The 18846-nt window shown below is 60.3% G+C and overlaps 1 protein-coding gene across 11 annotated transcripts in view; it reads right to left on the bottom strand.

Annotated features, from left to right (window-relative positions):
- Positions 1–2363: 2363 nt before the first annotated feature.
- TNS1 (tensin 1) overlaps positions 2364–18846 on the bottom strand; it is a gene marked incomplete at its 5' end in the record, with an annotated part of 41550 nt that continues 25067 nt past the window's right edge. For 4 of the 11 annotated variants that reach the window (XM_084288881.1, XM_084288877.1, XM_084288874.1 and 1 more), the window contains 15 exons: positions 2364–6740; positions 7356–7388; positions 7657–7725; positions 7926–8094; positions 8173–8244; positions 8593–8670; positions 8939–9031; positions 9401–9532; positions 9934–10020; positions 10995–11863; positions 11980–12154; positions 14476–14511; positions 15144–15236; positions 16912–17050; positions 17289–17467. In XM_084288881.1, the coding sequence (XP_084145007.1) occupies positions 6596–6740; positions 7356–7388; positions 7657–7725; positions 7926–8094; positions 8173–8244; positions 8593–8670; positions 8939–9031; positions 9401–9532; positions 9934–10020; positions 10995–11863; positions 11980–12154; positions 14476–14511; positions 15144–15236; positions 16912–17050; positions 17289–17467 (2369 nt within the window). In that variant the 3' untranslated portion in view covers positions 2364–6595. The remainder of the gene's footprint in view (positions 6741–7355; positions 7389–7656; positions 7726–7925; positions 8095–8172; positions 8245–8592; positions 8671–8938; positions 9032–9400; positions 9533–9933; positions 10021–10994; positions 11864–11979; positions 12155–14475; positions 14512–15143; positions 15237–16911; positions 17051–17288; positions 17468–18846) is intronic. The other 7 variants (XM_084288882.1, XM_084288884.1, XM_084288876.1 and 4 more) reach the window with 4 other exon arrangements.

Below are 18846 nucleotides of genomic sequence, written 5' to 3'. Positions count from 1 at the left end.
TGCCCAGAGGAGCCCTGTGCATTTGGACAAGGATCCAGTGCCCCTCTGCCCGTGGGCTGTGGTGTCACCATCACTCACGTGTGTGCACGCACACGTGTGTTGGTGCCAGGGCAGGCTTTCTAGCACCTTCCAGTGAACTCAGCACCCCAAAGCTCCCCAAAGCACCCCAAAAGGTCTTCGGGTCACATCCCAGTTCATCCTGCCCGTGACACCGCAGAGCCTGGGCCAGGCTGGGAAATGGGATGCGGGTGCTTGCAAGGCAGGGATTTGGCATCATCCCTGTGGACAAATCCCTCACCTTCCGTGCTGTGTGTGTTGGGTGGCAAATGCAGGCTCAGGCTGGCAGGGGATGCTTGGCTTCAGGGGTTGCAACAAGAACGGGGACAGACAGGGGCCACTCTTTGCCAAGCAGGGTGAGGACGTGAGCGTGTTTGCCCCAGCCCGAACTTGAGGTTGGCTTTTGCCTGCATTGGATCCTTTCCATCCGTCCCACCCCAGGGATGCTGGCTGGCCCTGGCTTTTGCCCATACACGATGCTGATGGAAAGCTGGACTGTCACACCTTCTGTCCCCTCGGGGTCACTCCTGAGGGGCCCCAGCACCCTTGGCAAGCCTGGGAGAGGGTGAAAGTGAAAGAAGAGGAGACTGCCCCATCCCCACCACTGGCTGCCCGGTGCCTGACCATGTCTCCAAGCAAGCCAGCTGGAAATATGTGCCCCCTGTGAAGGCTTGGTGCCCTGAGCCCACTCATGGCTTCCCAACAGCTCAGCTGTCCAGCATCAAGCTCTCTTCTGGAGGTGGGTGGGTGACAGGGGGGGCTGAGAGCCCTCAGCTCTCCCACAGCCCCTCCAGAACCACTCCCTGGGTGGCCCTGAGCCTCCAGAGCAGGGACTGAAAAGAGAAAAAAAAATAATAAAAACTTTCTGCTTTAGGTACGTGAAGGAAGGGACTGGATAGGAACAGGGAGAGGCGATGGGGGCTCCTGGCGTGGAGCTGGTGGGACCTGTCCCTGCTGGTGGCACCACTGGCCTGGCCTGGGGACAGCGGCGAGCTGCAGAGAGGGAGCCCCCGAAGCGCCTGCGCTGCACAGCCCGGCGAGGGAGCGCGGGTGGCAGATAAGAACATGTTGAGGAAAAACACAAACCAGAAGCTCCCGAGGAATTTTGGAAAGGAAATGGGGAATTAACTGCAGAAGAAAAGGGGGTGGGTAGGGAGGGGAGGAGGGCAGGCACGGCATTTTCTGGCTCGCAGCAAGCAGCCTGCCCGTGCCACTTCGGCACCCCTCGGTGCCTCCCGAGGTCCCCCCGAGCAGCCTGGCTCCGGTGCACATCGCCTGGTGCCCACCCACAGCCCCACGGCTGGATTTGGGGGGTCCAGAAACCATCCCCTTTCCTCCCCTTTGCGTTTTTTTTTTTTTTTTTACCCCTCCCGCCTTTGCGCAAGCCCCCCAGCACGGGGTCCCCTCCGAGCAGCCCCCTCCATCCGCTCCTCGCCCCGCAGCTATTTTGGAGAGAGGCAGGAGGTATTTTTAGTGCTCCCGGCTCCCAGGAGAAGCTCCGAGCCTCTGAGCCGCAGCAGCGCTGGCGCCAGAGAAACTGCCGCTGCTCTGGCTGATATTTCTTGTATAATTAAACTCAATCCATCCCGGGGGCCGGGTCTTGGCCACCAACTCAGCGAGGAGGGGAAGGAGCGGAGCCAGGGAGCTGGGGGCTGAGGGCTCCGCCAGATGCTGGGAATTGCTCCGGCAGCAGCGCGGGAAAAGCCGGGGCTGCAGCTTCGGGGGGGAGTCGCTTTGTTTTAGCAGGCAGGATGGCTCCAAAAGGAGCAGCACGTAGGGTCTGAGGGGCGCAGAGCTCGGCCCAAACCATGACCCTGGCAAAGGTGAAAGACCCCCATGGGGTCGGCAGGGACCAGAGAGCAGCTCGCAGCGGCGCATCATCCATCACCTCCTCGGTGCCTGGGACAACCTGGGACGAAGCAGCGGGATGTGAAGAGCACCCAGTGCTGGCAGGGGCTCCCAGAAAGATGGAGATGTCCCTCATGGCTAACGAAGGCCATAAAGCAGAGCTGGAGCCCTGTAGGCAGTCCTCGGGCTCCCCGGTGAAGCAGCATCTGGAGAGCAGCGGCTGCGGCTAAGGCTGATGTGGAGCAGCACAGCCCCGTCTTCCCACACCCACTGCCAGCCCCGAGCCTGCCATCGAGGAATGGGGTGGAGGGACAGAGCTGTCGGGCTTTTTGTTGTTGGTGGTGGGTTTTTTTGTTTGTTTGTTTCCCCCTGTGCAAAAAGAACAGAGCGTATCTTCCTGCACTCCCTGAAATTTCAGGATATATCCCCAGCGATGCAGACACCGAGCTGGCATTCCAAGCAACAGTATATTTTATATAACTGATTTTCGTTTTTACCACTTTATAAAGCCATACAATGAACTGCAGAGAATCAGACGTCTGTACAAAGGGGAAGACGAAAGCAGAGTCACATTCACACGCAGACCGAAGTCACCTTTACACGCGCGACGACATCATGGGCACAGAGATACAAAATATAACGTATTTTTCCATCTATATAAATACACAGAAATGGGCAAGTCTGAAAGTTTTAAACTGTTCATTAACACTGATTAGCAAATAAATCTGTAACGTTCCCAAAGTAACGAAGACAACAACAGGGGGAAAAAAAAAAAAATAACATACAAAACACGGGATCCGCCAACAGAAACATCGGGTTGCTTCCTTTTTTCTTTTCTTTTTTTTTTTTTTCCTTTTTAAGGAAAAGAAAAAAAAAAATAGTAACCCCAAACCAACCTCGCAATTTGCAAAACAAACGAACGAAATCAAACAAGCCCCTGCGGGCTCCTTTGCTGTCTGATCTCCCTGCCTGCTCCAACGGGAAGGTATGACTTTTGCTGATGCTGCCGTCTGGGTTTTTGGGGCAACTGGTTTGTTACCTGCCCGACCTGCTGGGTGGGGATCTGCACAGCGCCGTCACACTTTGCGCTTCAGCTCGGGCTGCTGAACGGGCTGGAAAAAGAAAAAAAAATTGATGCCTGGCGGCTGCAGCCAAATCCAGGTGGGACCTGGGGGCTGGGACAACCCCTGGGGCTGATCCCCCAAAATAGGGACTGGAGGCAGCGAGTTGAATGGGAGCCCTGCTGCAGGTCCCCAGTGCCAGCTCTGCTTGGGGGTCCCCATTTGGGGACAGGCAAGAAGCTGAATCCCACGGGGAGCCTTTGTGAATGGGCAGCAAAAGGGACAGCAAAGGGAGGAGGAGGGGGGGTTCCTCTCCGAAGAACGAACCGACACAAAAAGGGCACGTACAACAAATGTACACAAACAGAAAAAAAAAATTATATATATATATATATATATATGGGGAAAAGTGCGTTTTTAAGGATATCTTTGGCAAGAATATATGCAGTTCTTTGTGCAGGAAGGAGGGATGTGTTTGTGTGTGTGTGTGTGAGAGAGATAACATCCGGCTGCTGAACACGGCAGTGTGATTACAACGAAACATATGCTGGGCTTAACTCGCACAAGCTCGGCTCTCAAATACCAGGACTGCATCGAAAAGCCAAAGAAAAACCAAAGAACCTTTTCCATCCCTTTCATAAGGAAAAATATCACCGCGGTGCTGGGTCCCCGCTGGCCCCAGGCAACGTGAACTGGGGACAGAAAGGGGAGCTGCACCTAAAAACATAACTTTTTTTAAAAAAAAAAGGAGCTAAAAGAAGAAAAGTGCCTTTAAAGGTAGCTGACAAACACCCGGCTACATCATCGGAAGCTCTGTGTTAAAAAAAAAACGAGATAACCGTCGGGCGATTTTGTTAGGGTCCGAGGTTGGGATGCGGTGTAAATCTCTGGCTTCAGCGAGTGGGTTAGTGCGGGAGCCGTGAGGTCCCAGCTGGAAGCAGGCGTGATGCTGCCGGCAGGTATCTGCTGTGCTCGACATCTCTGGGGTGCTTTAATCTGCTTCCTTGGACGGGGAGGGAGGGGAGGATGAATGGGAGTTTCAAGCACCGGTTTCCGAGGCAGCAGATTAAAATAAAGTTACATCATTAGCATCTCTTCTCTTTCTTAGCAGTGAGAAAACGAAGTCTGAAAAATAGAGACTTTCAAAAAATATATATTTATATATCTATAGACACAGTGTTTTCTCTAATTGGTTAACGGCAGGGTGAGGAGATTACGGGTGAGATCGTCTCTCGTCTCGCTTGAATTTCGCAGAAGGAGGGAATCGCTTTTGAAACACCAAAAATAATATATATATATATGAAAAGGTCTCCGCATCCGTGCGGGCAGAGGGGGGAGCCGGGAGGGGGGAGAAAACCCCCCCCTGGCCGCCTTCCCCCCCTTATCCCGCCGCAGTCTCGCACCCAAAATCCCCGCTACGCATCCAACGCTCGCCATACACCAGCCTCCGGCCACGCCGGCCCCCTCCGCGCGCCCACGCCGCTCGCTCTGTCACGCACACACACACGCACACGCACGCGCCCCCGGTCACACGCATGTCACCCGCACGCCCCCCCCGACCACCACCACCAAGTGGGGACCCCCCCACGCCCGACCCCAGCGTTTTTCTTCGCACCCGGTTTGCTTTCAACGTGTTGGGTGGTTTTTTTTTTTCTCCAGGGCTGGGGGGGAAGGCGGATCTAACGGGGGAGATACGATGCGCGGAAAGCAATATGGCAAAAATAAATATTTTTTGGAGTGTAAATTTAACCTTTGTTCCTCCTTAAAATTCTGTTAGCTTACAGTATTTCGTCGGTATAGCTCCTATATATATTATAGCTATCAAGACAAGGGTGGTCCGAGGGAGGCGAGCTCGCCGGGGGGACTGCACTACTAAGTTTCTAAATTTTGCCCCCAACAGGCTATCTGGGCCACTTTGCACTGAAACTTCTCCAAAAAAATACTAAAAAAATAAAATGCTCTCGGCTTTTGCGCTCACCGTGCTCCTGCCCCGTGCAGAGCTGGAGAATCAGCTGCTGCCCCGCAGCCCCCCGCTCGGAGGGGATGCTCGCAGCCTGGGGCTGGGACCTCTGCTCCCCAAAACCGTGACACCCTGCCCCAAGGGCACAGGGACCCTTGGCCAGCAGCTCGGCTCCCAGCGAGGGCTGGCTCTCATCACACCCCCAGGCAAAGGGAAGAGCCTCAGCTGCTGCAAAACCCGCTGTGCATCGGGGGGCACGAGCCTTCGGCCGTGGGGGAAGGCGGAGGGTGGCTCTCAGAGGACCTGGGGCCTCCCCACCGAGCCAAAGTAGCCCAGCAACTGCTGGTCCATTCCATTCCATTCCTTTCCTTTTTTTTTTTTTTTAATATGTTTTCTTCCTTCTTTTTTCTTTTTTTTTTTTTAACGTGGCCTCCAAAATAAAAATGAGAAAAAGCGCCTGAGTTACTTGTAGTCATTCGCCTTTCGTGCAACTTGAACGTCCATGCAATTTAAAAACTGCTTGCACGTCTCCGAAGAGAGATAGGGCCAGCCACGGGTCCGCTGCTCTGCACAGGAAACTGTGCAAGCATCCGCTATTATTATTATAATTATTATTATTACTACAGTATTTTTCTTTCCTTTTTTTTTTTTTTTGTTGTTGTTGTTACGAGAATGTGTGACAGGCCGCAGGATAAGACTGCCAAAGAGGACTGGTGATGGGAGGGAAAAGGGGAAGGCGGGCGAGGAGGCGACTTTCTCCACCAGCCCGGGATGTCCCTGGGGAGCATCCTCCTGCTCCCAGGCGTGGAGCAGCAGGAGCCCCCATGGGTTCGGGCTGCCCGGGTACCAGCACCCCAGGAGGCGTGGAGAGGCTGCGGTGCCCCTCTCCAGGTGGATTCGTGCTGCCTCACCTGTGAGCGGTGCTGGAATCGGAGCAGGCTCTGGGCCAGCTGCTGAGGTCAGCCCAAAGCCGAGCTCCCAGGGCATAAGAGGGTTTGGGATCAAGCCCTCGGATGCCCCAGCGAGGCAGCCAGCAGGTTTCAGGCTCGGCACAGGGGCTGGCAAGACCCTCCGCTGCAGCACAGCAAGGGAATGTTTCCAAGGGCATCTCCTCCGGTGTCCTGCAGACCTGTCCCACATTGCGGCAGGGCGTTACTCCTACGGGTTGCATCAAACACACAGCAGGCATGCGCCGATGAAGCTTCTTCCATGGCTCTTGCCGGTTTGTTTCTTCTTTATATTTTTTTTTTTTCTTTCCAGATAGAAGATATCAGTCATGATCCCGCCTTCGGTCCAGAGCGAGCATCACCGCTCGGTGCAGCCTCAGGACCTGCGATGCCGAAAGCTGGAACACCTCTCACCGCCGCCTTCGCCTTGGTCACCTTCCCTGTTTGGCGTGACTTCGTGGCTCTGGTACGTAGGTGCATGGCTTTGATTCCTCTACGTGTGTGTTTGGCTTGTGTTGAGTTTTTAGGGGTTTTGTTCTTTTTTTTTTTTTCTTCTTTTTTTTTTTTGGTTGCTGTTGTTTGCTGTTTTCCTCCAAAATTCCAACCCTTTCCCCCCCCCCCCCCGATTCACTTCCCTCTTCCACAATGCACTTCCTCACACTCCTTCTCGGATCAGCTCCAAGTCCTTCTCCAAAATTCAAGAATCACCCGCGAGCGCCGGCTCATCTTTTCTGGCCGGAGCCAAGCATGACCCTGGAGACAAAGTTGACGATGGCTGCAGCCGGCTGCTCCGGGTCCAGCTCCGCGAAGAGGTGGCAGACGTTGTCCGTGGTGCTCCCTTGCTTCCTGGCCACAAAGCCGAAGAGCCTGGGTGGGGAGAAGGCGAGAGGTTGGCCAGCGTTCCTCACCCAAAGGACACCACCACCCTCGCCACCCTCCCCATCACCGTCCCCCCAGGGAGGGACCTTGGGGCGCGCAACTGAGCTGGGAAGGCCACGCGGGGACACGGGGCGTGCAGACCCACGCGCTGCCGCCCACAACGCTGGATGAGGCCATGTGGTTATTTCCGTCAGTCTCACCCCCCAGTAAAGAAAATGCCCTTCTTATTTTGTTATTTATTTTTTTTTTTAATTAGAACATGCAAAACTCCAGTTATAAATAAGGGGAACAGAATGTGAGACAGGCTCAGGCTGCGGCGTTTCTAATTGGAGAGGGGAAATGTCCCGGCAGCTGGACATCCTAATAAAAACCCCTTCGCTAACACAATGGCTAAAATTAGGGGGAATTAACCCCTGGAACTGGGCACAGCTCCTGGGGCTGCGCTCTCGTGCTTGGGTGAGATGTTCCTGCAGCAAGGAGGCGAGCCCACCCCTCGGGTGACCATGGGGCCACCAGGCACGGTTCTCCTGGGGGTGATGCTCACACAGCGGTGGGACCCACCCCAACAGCGGCCGGGAGGAACCGAGCACAGCAAGCACTTACTTGGCTGGGCCACTGCCGTCAGTTTTAGTCCACCTGCAAGGAGAAGAGGAGGTGTGAGGGACGGTGCCTCCTGCACACCGCAGAGACAGGGACCTACGGCTACCTGGTGCATGAAGGTGTTTTTGGGGACACCAAGAAGTCACCAGAGATGCTGGTGTTTGCCCAGGGTATCCACCAGGACCCTCCATTGCTGCCCTCCTCAGGAGTAATGGGGGCAGAGCAAGCAAAGCCCCTGCTCCAAGCAGCCTGGGGAAGGGAAAGGGGCAGGGGACACGTGCTCCCCACACGTTAGGGCACCTACTTTCGTTCCTGGGGGTCCAGGTCGCAGAAGGTGACGGTGTTGAGAGGGTAGTGCCGTCGGAAGAACAACCTGAAACACAAGGCAGGGGTGTTACGGCCAGCGAGCCCCCCACCTCTGCCCACCGCAGCTGCCCCAGGGTCCCCTGGGCACCCCAGGACTGCTCCACGCCCAGGCCCACGCCACCATGGGGACATCCTTCCAGCAGGACACACACACCCGACGTGTGCCCAGGCTTTGGGGACATGGGGAGGTGTTGGGGGGGCTCTTACTTCCTCTGGTTGTCAGTCAAGGTGATGCCTTGCGCGGAGACTTTGAAGTGGACGATCGTGGCGGTGGGCGTGGGGTCGGCCACCAGCGTCTCGGCCACAGCCTTGGAGATGGCCTGGGGGCCCGTGAGCGACTCCATCTCCACCGAGTTGATGAAAAGGACGTTGCAGGCTGGAAAAGGAGAAGCAGGCGTGGGGTCAGCCACCTCCCCGGGCCGCATTCGCCTCACTGCAGCCTCTCTCTACTCACCCGCACCCTGTTTGAGAAGGTCTGTGGCCGAGTTGCTGGCGGATGCGGCGTCTTTCTTTTCCTCCATGGGATCTAGAAGAGATGGGACGTTACTGCTGCTCCCTGCTTGGAAACCCAGCGGGCGGTGGGGGCAGACGCACTGTCCCCTTTCCAGCTGCTGAGCATCGTGTGCCAGTGCTGAAGGGGCACCGAGGATAAAGAGCAAAACCCAGCCTGGCTCTCAACCAGCTGAGCACAGGAACCAGCAGGAGGCACAGCCCGTAGCATGGAGAGGAGAGGGATATGTCCCCAAGGGCTGGCCCCACGGGGCAAACCCAGCCCCGAGCGTGGCTCCTGGCTGGCAGGGAAGCCCCCAGCACACCCGAAGGGGCAGTGCCCTAAGGGACAATGCCACCCCAGGCTGCTGGCCGTGGCTCTTACCTCGGTCAGGAATGACCAGCTTGCAGGGCAGGGCCAAGGGCATGATGGAGTGCTGGTAGACCAGAGCCGAGAGGCAGCCTGGGGAGAGAGGGAGACAGTCAGCACGGAGCCTGCCCTGTCAGGCTGATGCTCTGGGTGGACAGGACCACATGGGGCTCTTCCTGAAGCCCCTGTGCCCACAGGGGCTCGTCTTCACCCTGCCCAGCATCATCCCTTCTCCTTTTCTTGCTCTGCCCCCAGGAAGCTGGGGCAGGGGCTCTCCCGGACACCTGATTGCTCTGCTCGGACAGCCCAGCGAAGGCAAGGCTTCCAAAGGGCTGGGTGGGAACCACACCTGGGCACTCACCGAAATTAGGCTCGTTGGGGCATCCTTTTAGTTTCACACCCCGCGGGCTGGTCTCGATGAGGAAATGTCTCACCAGCTCGTTGGTGATGTCTCCTGGGAAGGGATGGGACATCGTCACACCACAGCCACCCTCCTCCTCCTCCCTAGGCCATCCCAAAGCAATCCCCCAGGGAAACCAGTCCTCCTGCTCACCCCCAGCTCGAGGGAGGGCTCTCCACCGGAATCAGACCCTTTGCACTGGGTCCATCCCAAGCCACGGTGCTGGGGGGCCGGGGAGGCTGTGCCAGTTTCCCCGTGCCAAAGCCCAGCTGCAGATGTCCCCCAGGGGCTGGCAGGGAGGGATGCTGCCACATCAGCGCATACTCAAGGGCACGTCTGGCTCAGCAGAGCCGCCTGCCTGCTCGTCCAGGGCTTGAACAATAGCAAGCATCCCGGCGTGGGAAGCAGGAGGGCGCACAATACCTTTCTTGTTCTGCTGCATGACCGTGGGAGGCGGGGAGGCTACTTTCATGGCGAGGCCGTAGGCTCCCCGGAAAGAGTGGCTGTCGCGGATGATGAAAGCCCCCGGCTCCCTGTCCTTCAGCAGCGCGATGGCTGTGGGAGAGAAGGGCAAACCTGAGACCTGGCACAGCCGGAGGCAGCGTGCCCTCCCAAACCAGCGACGTGGGCCGGGACGGGGTGCCCACGCTGGGCACCACGACGTTACCAGCTGGGTCGGGGACTCGAGTGGGTCTGTGGCTAGGAAGGGGCACATCTCACCCTTCTCAGTGCAAGATTTGTGCCCCAAAGGGCACAGCCCCACTGCTCCTGCCCAGCGGGGAGGTTTGGGGAGCCCACATTACACGAGCCAGCAGCTGAGCCGGGCTCCATCCACAGTGCTTCACTCCTAGCCCAGCCCCTAAGGGAAACCCTCGCTAAACCCCATGGAGCTGCAGCTCTCTCAGCCCCAGGCACACCCCAGCTCCCGAGTCCTCCATCCCGTGCCATCTACGCACCTTGCTCCCTGGAGATCTCCGGCTTGTACCAGTACTTGGAAGTGTCCTGCACAAACTTGACGTTGGCACGAGTCTCGGGGCTGATGTCTGCAGGAGGAAAGAAGGAAAGAAATCAAAAGAGGCTGTATCTTAAACCCTGCATGAGTTCTCAGCAAATCCTGCCTGCAGAGCAGCACGGCTGGTTGACCTTGGTACCTTCACCTCCTTTCAGCCCCAGCACGCTGTGTTAACCTCAACCTGCTGCTCGGTACAGGGCCAGGTTGGGCTTCACCTGGAGCACACGGCACCCCTGGGCATGTACAGCTCGCCCTCGAAGGGCTGGGAAGAGCCCCTCTGCCCCACAGGCAGAAACAAAACAGGGCTTCAACATTTAAAAGGGAGCTGGCCCTTCGCAATCCAGGCTTATGGCTTCGCCCCAGCGCTCCCAGTTCCGAGGTCCCCACTCCCCTGGTGGCTCCCAGCCACCGCGAGTCACGGGGCTGGCACAGGCGCCGGCGAGCCCACAAAGGGCCACCTGCCTGGCAGCCAAACCGGAGAGGCAGCCGGAGCCACGGCTGCCCCGGCGCTTTATTCCCCGGCTCCTATCAGCCCGATCTTGGCGTCACGGAGGCATCTCGTAACGGGAACAGGGGGCAGCGCTTCAGGCGCAGCAGCACGCAGGGCACGGCACCCCTTTGGAAACGAGGAGGGGGCACGGAGCGCGGCCGCGGGGGCTCCCCAGGGTGCAAACACCAGGAACGGGGCCAGGAGGTCGGCGCGTCCCCACGGCAGAGAAAAGCCAGGCGGATGCGAGCTGCCTCCGGGAGCTTTGATCTTCCCTGTACACAAATCCCCGCGCTGTTTACACCAGCACGATGGTCCCGGTGCCGAGCCGGTATTTTTCCTGTTTGGATTCACTGGTTTTGAAAAGCAGAAGAAGCAGGAAATGGCCCTAGCCCCGGCAGTGCCGCGGGCTCGCAGACAGACAGGAGTAAATCAGGACACAACCCCTTCCTCGTGGGACGCTGAAGAGAAGGGGACAGGGGGTGGCGAGGAGCCAGGGAGGCGACGGCATCGCTCACCTGGCATGGAAAACTTGGAGAAATCCGGCAGGGTGTGGGAGAAAGCCACGGCGCTGCCGCTGCTGGGGCTGGACATGCCGCTGGAGAGAGGCGAGGAGGCCTTGCCGTTGACGGTGGCGTAGTTGGGCAGGCTGTTGGCGCGCTCCCCGGCCGACATCCGCCTCTTTTCGGGCAGCGCCGGCTGCGGCGTGGGGCTGCCCTGCCGGTAGGCGGCCGAATCTGGCGAGGAGGAGTGCGGCGTGCTGGTGCCCGGGTAGTACGCCGGCGAGACGGGGAAGGACGGCGTGGAGGGAGGCTGGTAGCCGGACGAGCTGCTCTGCCGGGACAACGTCGGGCGCCTCTCCTCCGGGCTGGAGTAGCCGTAAACGGGGCTGCCGGGTGGCACCGCCGCCACCGCCGCTTGGTGCCGGCCAAGGCTTGGGCTCCCTGGTGGCACAGCCAGGTTGCCGTGGGGGGCTACGGCGTGCCGGCCCAGCCCGGGGCTGCCGGGAGCACCGCCGACAGCGGGGTTGACGGCTCTTCGCCCAAATCCAGGGCTGGGAGGCGTGTTGGTAGCCACTGTCCGGTGGAGGGTGCGGGGGCTCCCCGGCAGCGCGTGGACGCCCACCACGTTGACCTGCTGCTGCTGCTGCGGCCGCGTTTGGGGGTCCAGCTGGAAGCCGGCTCGGCCATCGGGGTAGTCGGGGCTGGCGTAGAGCGAGCCCGGGGTGGCCGCTTGGTAGGATGAAGGAGACGGGGTTTGGTAGCTGCTGTGAGCAGAGGGCATCTGGGAGGCGACGGGCGAGCGGTAGGCTGGCTCGGCCGCGGCGTGGGGAGGCGTCACCGTGCCGTGGGGGCTGCCCTCGGAGGGGTAGCTGTGCAGGGAGGCACTGGGGAGAGATGGGGAGAGGAGGATTCAGCCCCACAGCGGTTCCCACTGCTGGCTGGCACCCCTCTTCCACGCACACCGAGGGAAACCGAGGCACGGCACCAGCAGGCTGCTTACCCGTCCACGCTGTGAATGGGGCTGCTGGTGGAGACGGGGCTGGGGGCGGTGAAGGAGTTGCCGAAGGCGCCGTTCCTGGTGGGCACCTCCAGGCCCCCGGGCTGGGCGGCCGGCAGGGTCCCCCCCCTGCCCGTCGTGGCCGTCCGGGCCACCGACTCGACATAGCTCCTGGGCTCTGAGGAGAAAGAGAAAGGGAAAGGGATGAGCTGACAGCTCACACCGCCGGCAACGGCACGGGAACGGGGCCGTGCCCTTATCCCCATTTCAGGGGACACTGCCTCACTCGGTGCCACGCCACGGCCCCCCCCCCACCCAGCTCTGAATCAGTGTCCCTGCCCAGACAGGACACCACACGGCACACATCGTGCTCCGTGCTCATCCTCAGCCCCTAAAAATAGAGCCGGCGACACGGCCCAGCCTGCGCTGACTCACGGGGGGACAGAGGGTGACGTCGTGCACGGCCACCTCTCCCAGCCACCTCCAGCAGCGGCGACCAGAGAGCAGCTCCAGCTATTTCCACGGAGCCATCCAACGCCTTCCCCAATCCCTGCTTGGAACTGCAGCCCGTGAGCGCTCCCAACAAAAGCAATTTTCCTTTGGAGCCGCCGAGCTGGCCCGTGCCAGGAGCAGCCGTCACCCCAGCCCTCCCTCCTTGCCTCCTCCCTTTCCCCGCGAGTTTCTCCCCCGTTTTTGGTGCACAGCAAGGGGGAAAACGATGGGGTCCATCCCTAGCAATGCTCCCGGAGCACCCCAAGGGAGATTTGCTTCGGGCCGGGCGTCCTTGCAGGTCCCCAGCTCCAAAAGCTCCTTGCAGGGCCGGCTCCAGGCTGGCCGTGCCCGAGGCGGCTCCGCAGCAGTAATTAGCATTACAAACATTATTATTATTATTAGTCATAACAGGCAGGCTCTGGCTATGCCCGCAGGCAAGACGGCCCCGCTGACAGCCAGCAAGGCCAACGCACAGCTCTGTGCTCGGGGCTGCAAGGAAAAAAGACGGTCACGGGTCCCCCCTGAGCCTCGCCACGTCTCTGCGCGAGTATCCCCTCCACCTGCAGACACAGGAATCGATCCCATGGGGCTGCTCTCGCCGCCCAGCCCTGCTCAACCACCCACCCCAGGAAAGAGCTGAGCCAAAAACAGAGCGAGGACATCAGAGGGGGCCGAGCAGCCGGCCGGACACGGGGTGAGAGCGACAGGGACAAGGCGGTGCCCAAGGGGGACAGCCAGGGCAGCTGCGAGAAACACATCGCCCGCTTGGGCAATTAAATTAATTTCACAGCTACTCACATCTCCCACCCGTCTCCCCACCCCAGCCTAAAATTAGCCAGACAGCACATATGAGTCAGCCTGCAAGAGGTTAAGACCAAAACGGCTGCAAAAATACCGGCCCCTCCTGCAAACGGGGAGGCTGAAACGGGGCAGGGGCAGGGGCTCGGGGGCGAGGGCAGCGGGGGGAGAGCCCACGTGTAAGCACGGACGTGTGCCACAGCACCATGTGCCACCACGGGCACGTGCTTGAGTTGTTTGGTTCAACACGGGGGGGAAAAAAAATACTGGGAAGATTCGGGAGAGATTTTTTTTTTTAGGTTGAAAACTCAGATCTGGCCTCCTGGTGTTTTCTTGGAAGAGGCTGCGGAGATGGGAAGACAGCGGGGGAACGGAGAGGCCGTGAGTCACTGGGGGTGCAAGCGTCCTCCCCAGACAATGCCCGCGGACTCTTTGACCAGTTTTGGAGTGGCACAGCCTGCCTGACACATCTCCTGCCTGGGGGATCCCGGTCCCAACCTGGGCACCTCTGGGAGCTCCCAGCGAAGTGCCCTGATGGTCACAGGCATCCCCGATTCCCGTGTGTGGAGCAAACAAATGGGAAACCAGCAGGCTGCTGCCCATGGGTAGGTGCTGTCTGAGCCCTCAGGCTCTCCAAAGCTGGCAATCTGAGCTCCTGAGGGGCTGGTGGGAAGGAGAGGGCTAGGGGGAAAAAGCCTGGTTTTATCCCAGCTTTTCTTCCTCTGGTGTATCCAAGAAGCCATCCCTGAAAAATCGGCTCTGGAAACAGGACATTTGTGCTGTTTTCCTCAAGCAAACGCTCTCCCCAGCGTTACACAACGTGCAGGTTGGGGTTGTTTGCCTGTTGAGGAACTCCAAGGGAGAAACGCTGACTGGCGGAGCTGCAGGAAGCACAGCAAACACCCAGAGAAGAGCCGTCCTCTCCCTGGGAAGGATCTTGAACAAACAGCTCCCCAACCTGGCCCCGAGGGCCCAAAGTTTCATTAAAGAAGAAAGCAACACCACCCAACGACTGCTAGATAGCAGGAGGCACACGGGGGAGCTGGAGGTGCCCTGTCCCCTGGCCAGGGGCCACCCCAGAGCCCGCAGCACCCTATGGGTACCTGGGCACCCACGGCCAGACCAGGGCATCCTCAGGTGCTCCGAGTGCTGGGCACGGACAGCCAGACGAGCAGGGAAGAGAGAGAGAGAAGGAAAAGCCTTCCTTACCTTCCGCAGAGGCAGCTCCCGCCTCCCCTTCTAGCTCTGAGAGACGGAGGGGGGCAGAGATGGAAGAGAGGCGTGAGGCAGAGAGAAAGAGAAATCCGAGTTAAGCAGCTTTGCCTGGCTGGGACAGCGCGCAGAGAGCAAAGGAGAGCCCCACGGCACCCCAGACACCTCCAGCGCCCAACCTGGGCACCCCAGAGGTGACATCCAGACCCCAGGCTTGGGGTGGGGACGAGGGAACAGCCCAGCGAGGAGCCAGCATGAAGGGCTGCTCCCAGAAACCCGGCAAGCAACACAAAAAAAAAAAAAAAAAAGAAGACAGGGAGCGCTTTATGGGATGGAGAGGGCTCTGGATACTGTTCTGGCTGACAGGCCTGGATGGCGGGGCTGCAAACCCAGCTGCGCTGGGAGGAGAAGGGATGAAAGGAGGAGGAAGGGTGAGGAAGAGCCAGGACCTTGACGTTTTCCAGCCTCCACCACCAGAGAGCCTCCCCTGCTGGGAGGTTGCTCGGCACGTCCCCATATCCCGATGGGAAGAGACGAGGTCCCCAAAGCCACCTGGCCAAAGCAGGGAGGCAAAAAGCGCCTCCTCCAGCCACGGGACCCTCCCAAGGGGCTCCTCGCGGATGTCCCCCAAGGAAAACCACCCGCAGCCCCTGCCCTGCACTCACCTCCCACCGGGTGCAGCAGGATCTCGGCCGGGTTATGGGGTTTCAGCCCCAGCGCTGAGAGCGGGGTCTTGGCCAGGCCGGGCGGGGAGCGCACTGTCGGCACCGGGGAGGGAAAGGAGAGCGTTAAAGGGGGGTGAAGCTGCACGAGGGCTGGAGCTGTCGCCGCCCTGGATGCCCCATCCCACCCGCCAGCTGCAGCCGGGGGCTGCCAGGAGGAGGAGATGCCCCCGTTTGAAGCGACACCCCGGGGAGCAGCGCCGGTCCCCATCTCCGCCCGAGGACGCACACAGGGCAGCGCACAAGCAGCCTGCCCCGTTTTAGGGTTGGCAGGACGGAAAGTGGGCAATTCCCAGCAGGGCAGGCCCAGCCCCCACCTCTTAAGGTTGTCCCCATAAGGGAACGATCCCACTGTAGGCACAGAGCCTCCTTCCTCACCCCATTTCCCCCCCAAGCTCTCCCACCCCACCAGCCCCCTCTGGCAATCCCCACACCCAGCTGAGCTGGGCTGTCCCACCGCCCCATAAAAAGGGCAGCAGGGCTGCCAAAAACCCCACTCCACCCCCAAAACAGCTCGACGGGCAGATGAGGATGTTGGTACGGAGCACGTTCCCCGAAGGGTGGCCACGCACAGGTGAGCTCTGTACCCCCGTGCCCATACATACATACCCGGGGAGCCGCCTATGCATGTATGGCGATGGCATGGTTGTAGGGTGACGAGGGTTTGTAGGGCATGGCCGCACCTCCCGTCCCCTCCCGCCCCATGGGTCTGACCCATCGCCCCGATGCTGTGTTTCAGCAGCACCGTGAGCAGCCCTGCCTGCCAGCCCCCCCTGGAGACACCTCCAGGATTCGTCCTACAGAATTCACCCTACAGGATTCATCCTACAGGATTCATTTCGGGACTCCATCAGCCAGGCTGTTCTGTCACCTCTCCGAGTGCCTCATCCCCAGAATGAGTCACTGTCCCTCTGCCAAGGAGATGCTGCCCCGGCCGGAGCCCTCGGGTCTCCAGGAACAACGGAGCCATTTCGGGGCTGCCAAGTGCTCCAGGGATGCTCCCACACAGGTGGGGGTTTTTTTTTTGGGGGGGGGGGCGTAGGGAGGCTGACAACTTTTTGATGGGTTTCCCAGCTGACCGGCGGCTCCGTGGCACCGATCCAACCCGTGAGGCTGCACATCAGGGCTCGCCGCCAGCCCCGGTCACACAAACCCGGTCCCCACAAACCCACCGCGACTGGGGTTAGTCAGGAAGGAGCCAGAGGGGCAGAGACAGGCGGCAAGCAAAGTCCCACACTGGCACCTCCCTGCTCCGTGCCCCCCCTGAAGTGGATCAGCATGCGAGGGGTCGCCCCGAGACCCTGCTCCTGTCTGCGCCCCCTCCTGCCCCCTATAACCTGCCCTACAGCAGCAGCGCTGCCCTTCTGCCACGCCAGGAGGAAAGGTGGGGATGTGCCCGAAGGGGATGGGGCAAAAACGATGCAGCCTTTCAGACCCTGCCTCCTCTCTCCTCATCCCGCTCCCTGATCCCTTTTGGAGAAACACCCCGGAGAAAGGAGGATGGGGAAAAGCCGAGAGGAGGGTGGCGAGCGTGGGATGCAGAGGGCGGCGTGGAGAGGTGGGATGCGAAGGAGGGAAGAGGAAGGAGAGGAGGAGTGATTCTCGTGGCGGTGGGTGTGTGGAGCCCGGAGCTGTCTGACCCTTGGCGACTTTCTGGCTGGACAAGAGCCACCCACCAAGCCCCTCAGCCTCCCGGAGCCGCGGCACTTACGGGGGTCAGAGTAAGGGGTTTGTGGCGAGACGGGGAAGGCTGGGGTGGGGGGAGAAATCTCACCGCCGCCGGAGGTTGGGCTGCTGGGGGAGGCACCGTCCAGCTCCTCGAAGGCTTCCTTGTAGCTGTGGAGGTGAGGCTGGGGGGGAGAGCAGGGCGAAGGGTTGGCCCCGTCCATACAACGGGCGCAAACCTCCGGGATCCCCCCCCTCGAGGAGGAAAGCTTTCACCTCCTCCCAGCTATCCAAAAAGCAGCATTCATCCCCAATACCGCTGAGGATGCCACAAGTCCCAGAGCCGTCTCCAAGCCTTCCCCCTCCCCGGAGGCAGCCTCCTTTCCCCGCCAGCCTCCCCAAGCAGCGGCAGCCGGTGCGCACCTCCTTGGGCCTCCCTCCGGGGTTGGCCGCGATGGTGCTGACCACCTCGGGCGAGAGGACGGTGGGGCTGCGGGGCGAGCTGGGCTCCGGCGAGCTCTTCTCATAGTGGCTGTCGCTTGGGGTTCGCCGTCGGGCGGGGACGGAGCTCTCCTCCGGGGGCTTCTCCCGGGACTGCACCCCTGCGGGCAAGCACAGGGCGGTGAGAGAGGGGGCCAGCGGGATGAGGACCAGTGGGAGATGCTCCGGGGCTGATCCAAAAGGGTCTGGAAAGGGAGATCTGCCCAGCAGAGGTGGCAGCTTCAGCACTCACCTGCTCCTGTCCCGTAGCAGCACCAAACTCCTGGGCCAGCTGCTTTTAAGCTGGCTCAGATCTGGCGCGGGGACAAGGGAAAAAGCAAGCCAGGTTTGTGGCTAGTGGCCGGCTCGTTGCGTTAGCCCTACCAAGCACCACGAGCCCTGAGCTCGGGGACAGAGCATCCCCGCAGCAGCGGGTGTGAGGGGTGCGAGCATCCTGCGAGCATCCTGTGAGTATCCTGTGAGCAGCCCGGGGAGCCAGCCCCACTAGCAAGGGGATGGGGACGCTGCTCAGCAGAGCACTCGGGGTCTCGCAGAGCAGACAAAGAGAAGGGAGCAAGTCACCACGGGTTTGTGCTGGCTGCCTGGGGCTGGGTGGCTCACCCCAGTGATGGGAGAAAGCTGAGGAATGGGGGCAGAGGTACAGGTGACAGCACCGTCCCCTCCACCTTTCCCATGCGCCCTGCTCAGAGAGGCGTTGCGGTGGAGAAGGGAAAAAAAAAAGAAAAAAAAGTGAGAGAAAAGGAGACAAAAAAAAAAAAAAAAAGGAAAGAAAGAGGCCAGCAGCACGCTCCAGGAAATGCACTTCTCAAACACCAACTCCTTTCCCACGGGCTCGCAGAGGACGACCGGCCGTCAGCTGCTCCCCCTGCCCTGCAGGGCTCCGCGCCTCGCACCCGCTGACCTCTCCTCCAGCCACCCCTGCGCCCGCTCAGCGCCGCGGATGCGGCCTCACAGCTCCGCTGGCAGGGAGAGAGGGAGGAGGGGTGGGAGGGAGGGAGGGAGGGAAGGAGGTGGCCCGGGTGCGTTTCGAACTAATCAGCGCAGTTAATGGCAGCAACAATAAAATCACCGCTCTGGGGAGCAGCGGCCCGGCTGAGAGGCGGGGGCCGCGAGCCAACGGGGCTGGCTCGAGCCGCGGAGGCGGCCTGGAAAATTCCACTAAGAGCAGCTTTGAAACACAACTCCCCGATCCCTTCTGCAGGTGCTCGGGGGCCAGCAGCTCAAAGAGACGTTGGTGGGGACGGGGGGGACCCGGAGGGTCTCCGGGAAGCCGTGCGGCAGGCGTGCGTGGTGAAGGGGCACCCCAAACCTTCTGCCCTGCTCCTCGCGTCGCGGAGAGGCAGGGGTTGGGCTCCTCCACTCGCTCACGCCTGCACTGGTTGGCTTTTTTAATTTGGGGAGCCCATTGCTCCCCGGGGCTGTGCCGTGCCGGGGTGTCCCCAGGTCCCCAGGCTGCGGCGGGGGACAAGGGGCGGCACGG

Source organism: Netta rufina (assembly GCF_964035555.1).
Source record: "Netta rufina genome assembly, chromosome: 6".
Lineage (NCBI taxonomy): Eukaryota > Metazoa > Chordata > Aves > Anseriformes > Anatidae > Netta > Netta rufina.
The sequence above is the reverse complement of the archived record's forward strand: the minus strand, read 5'-3'. Positions and strand labels throughout refer to the sequence as shown.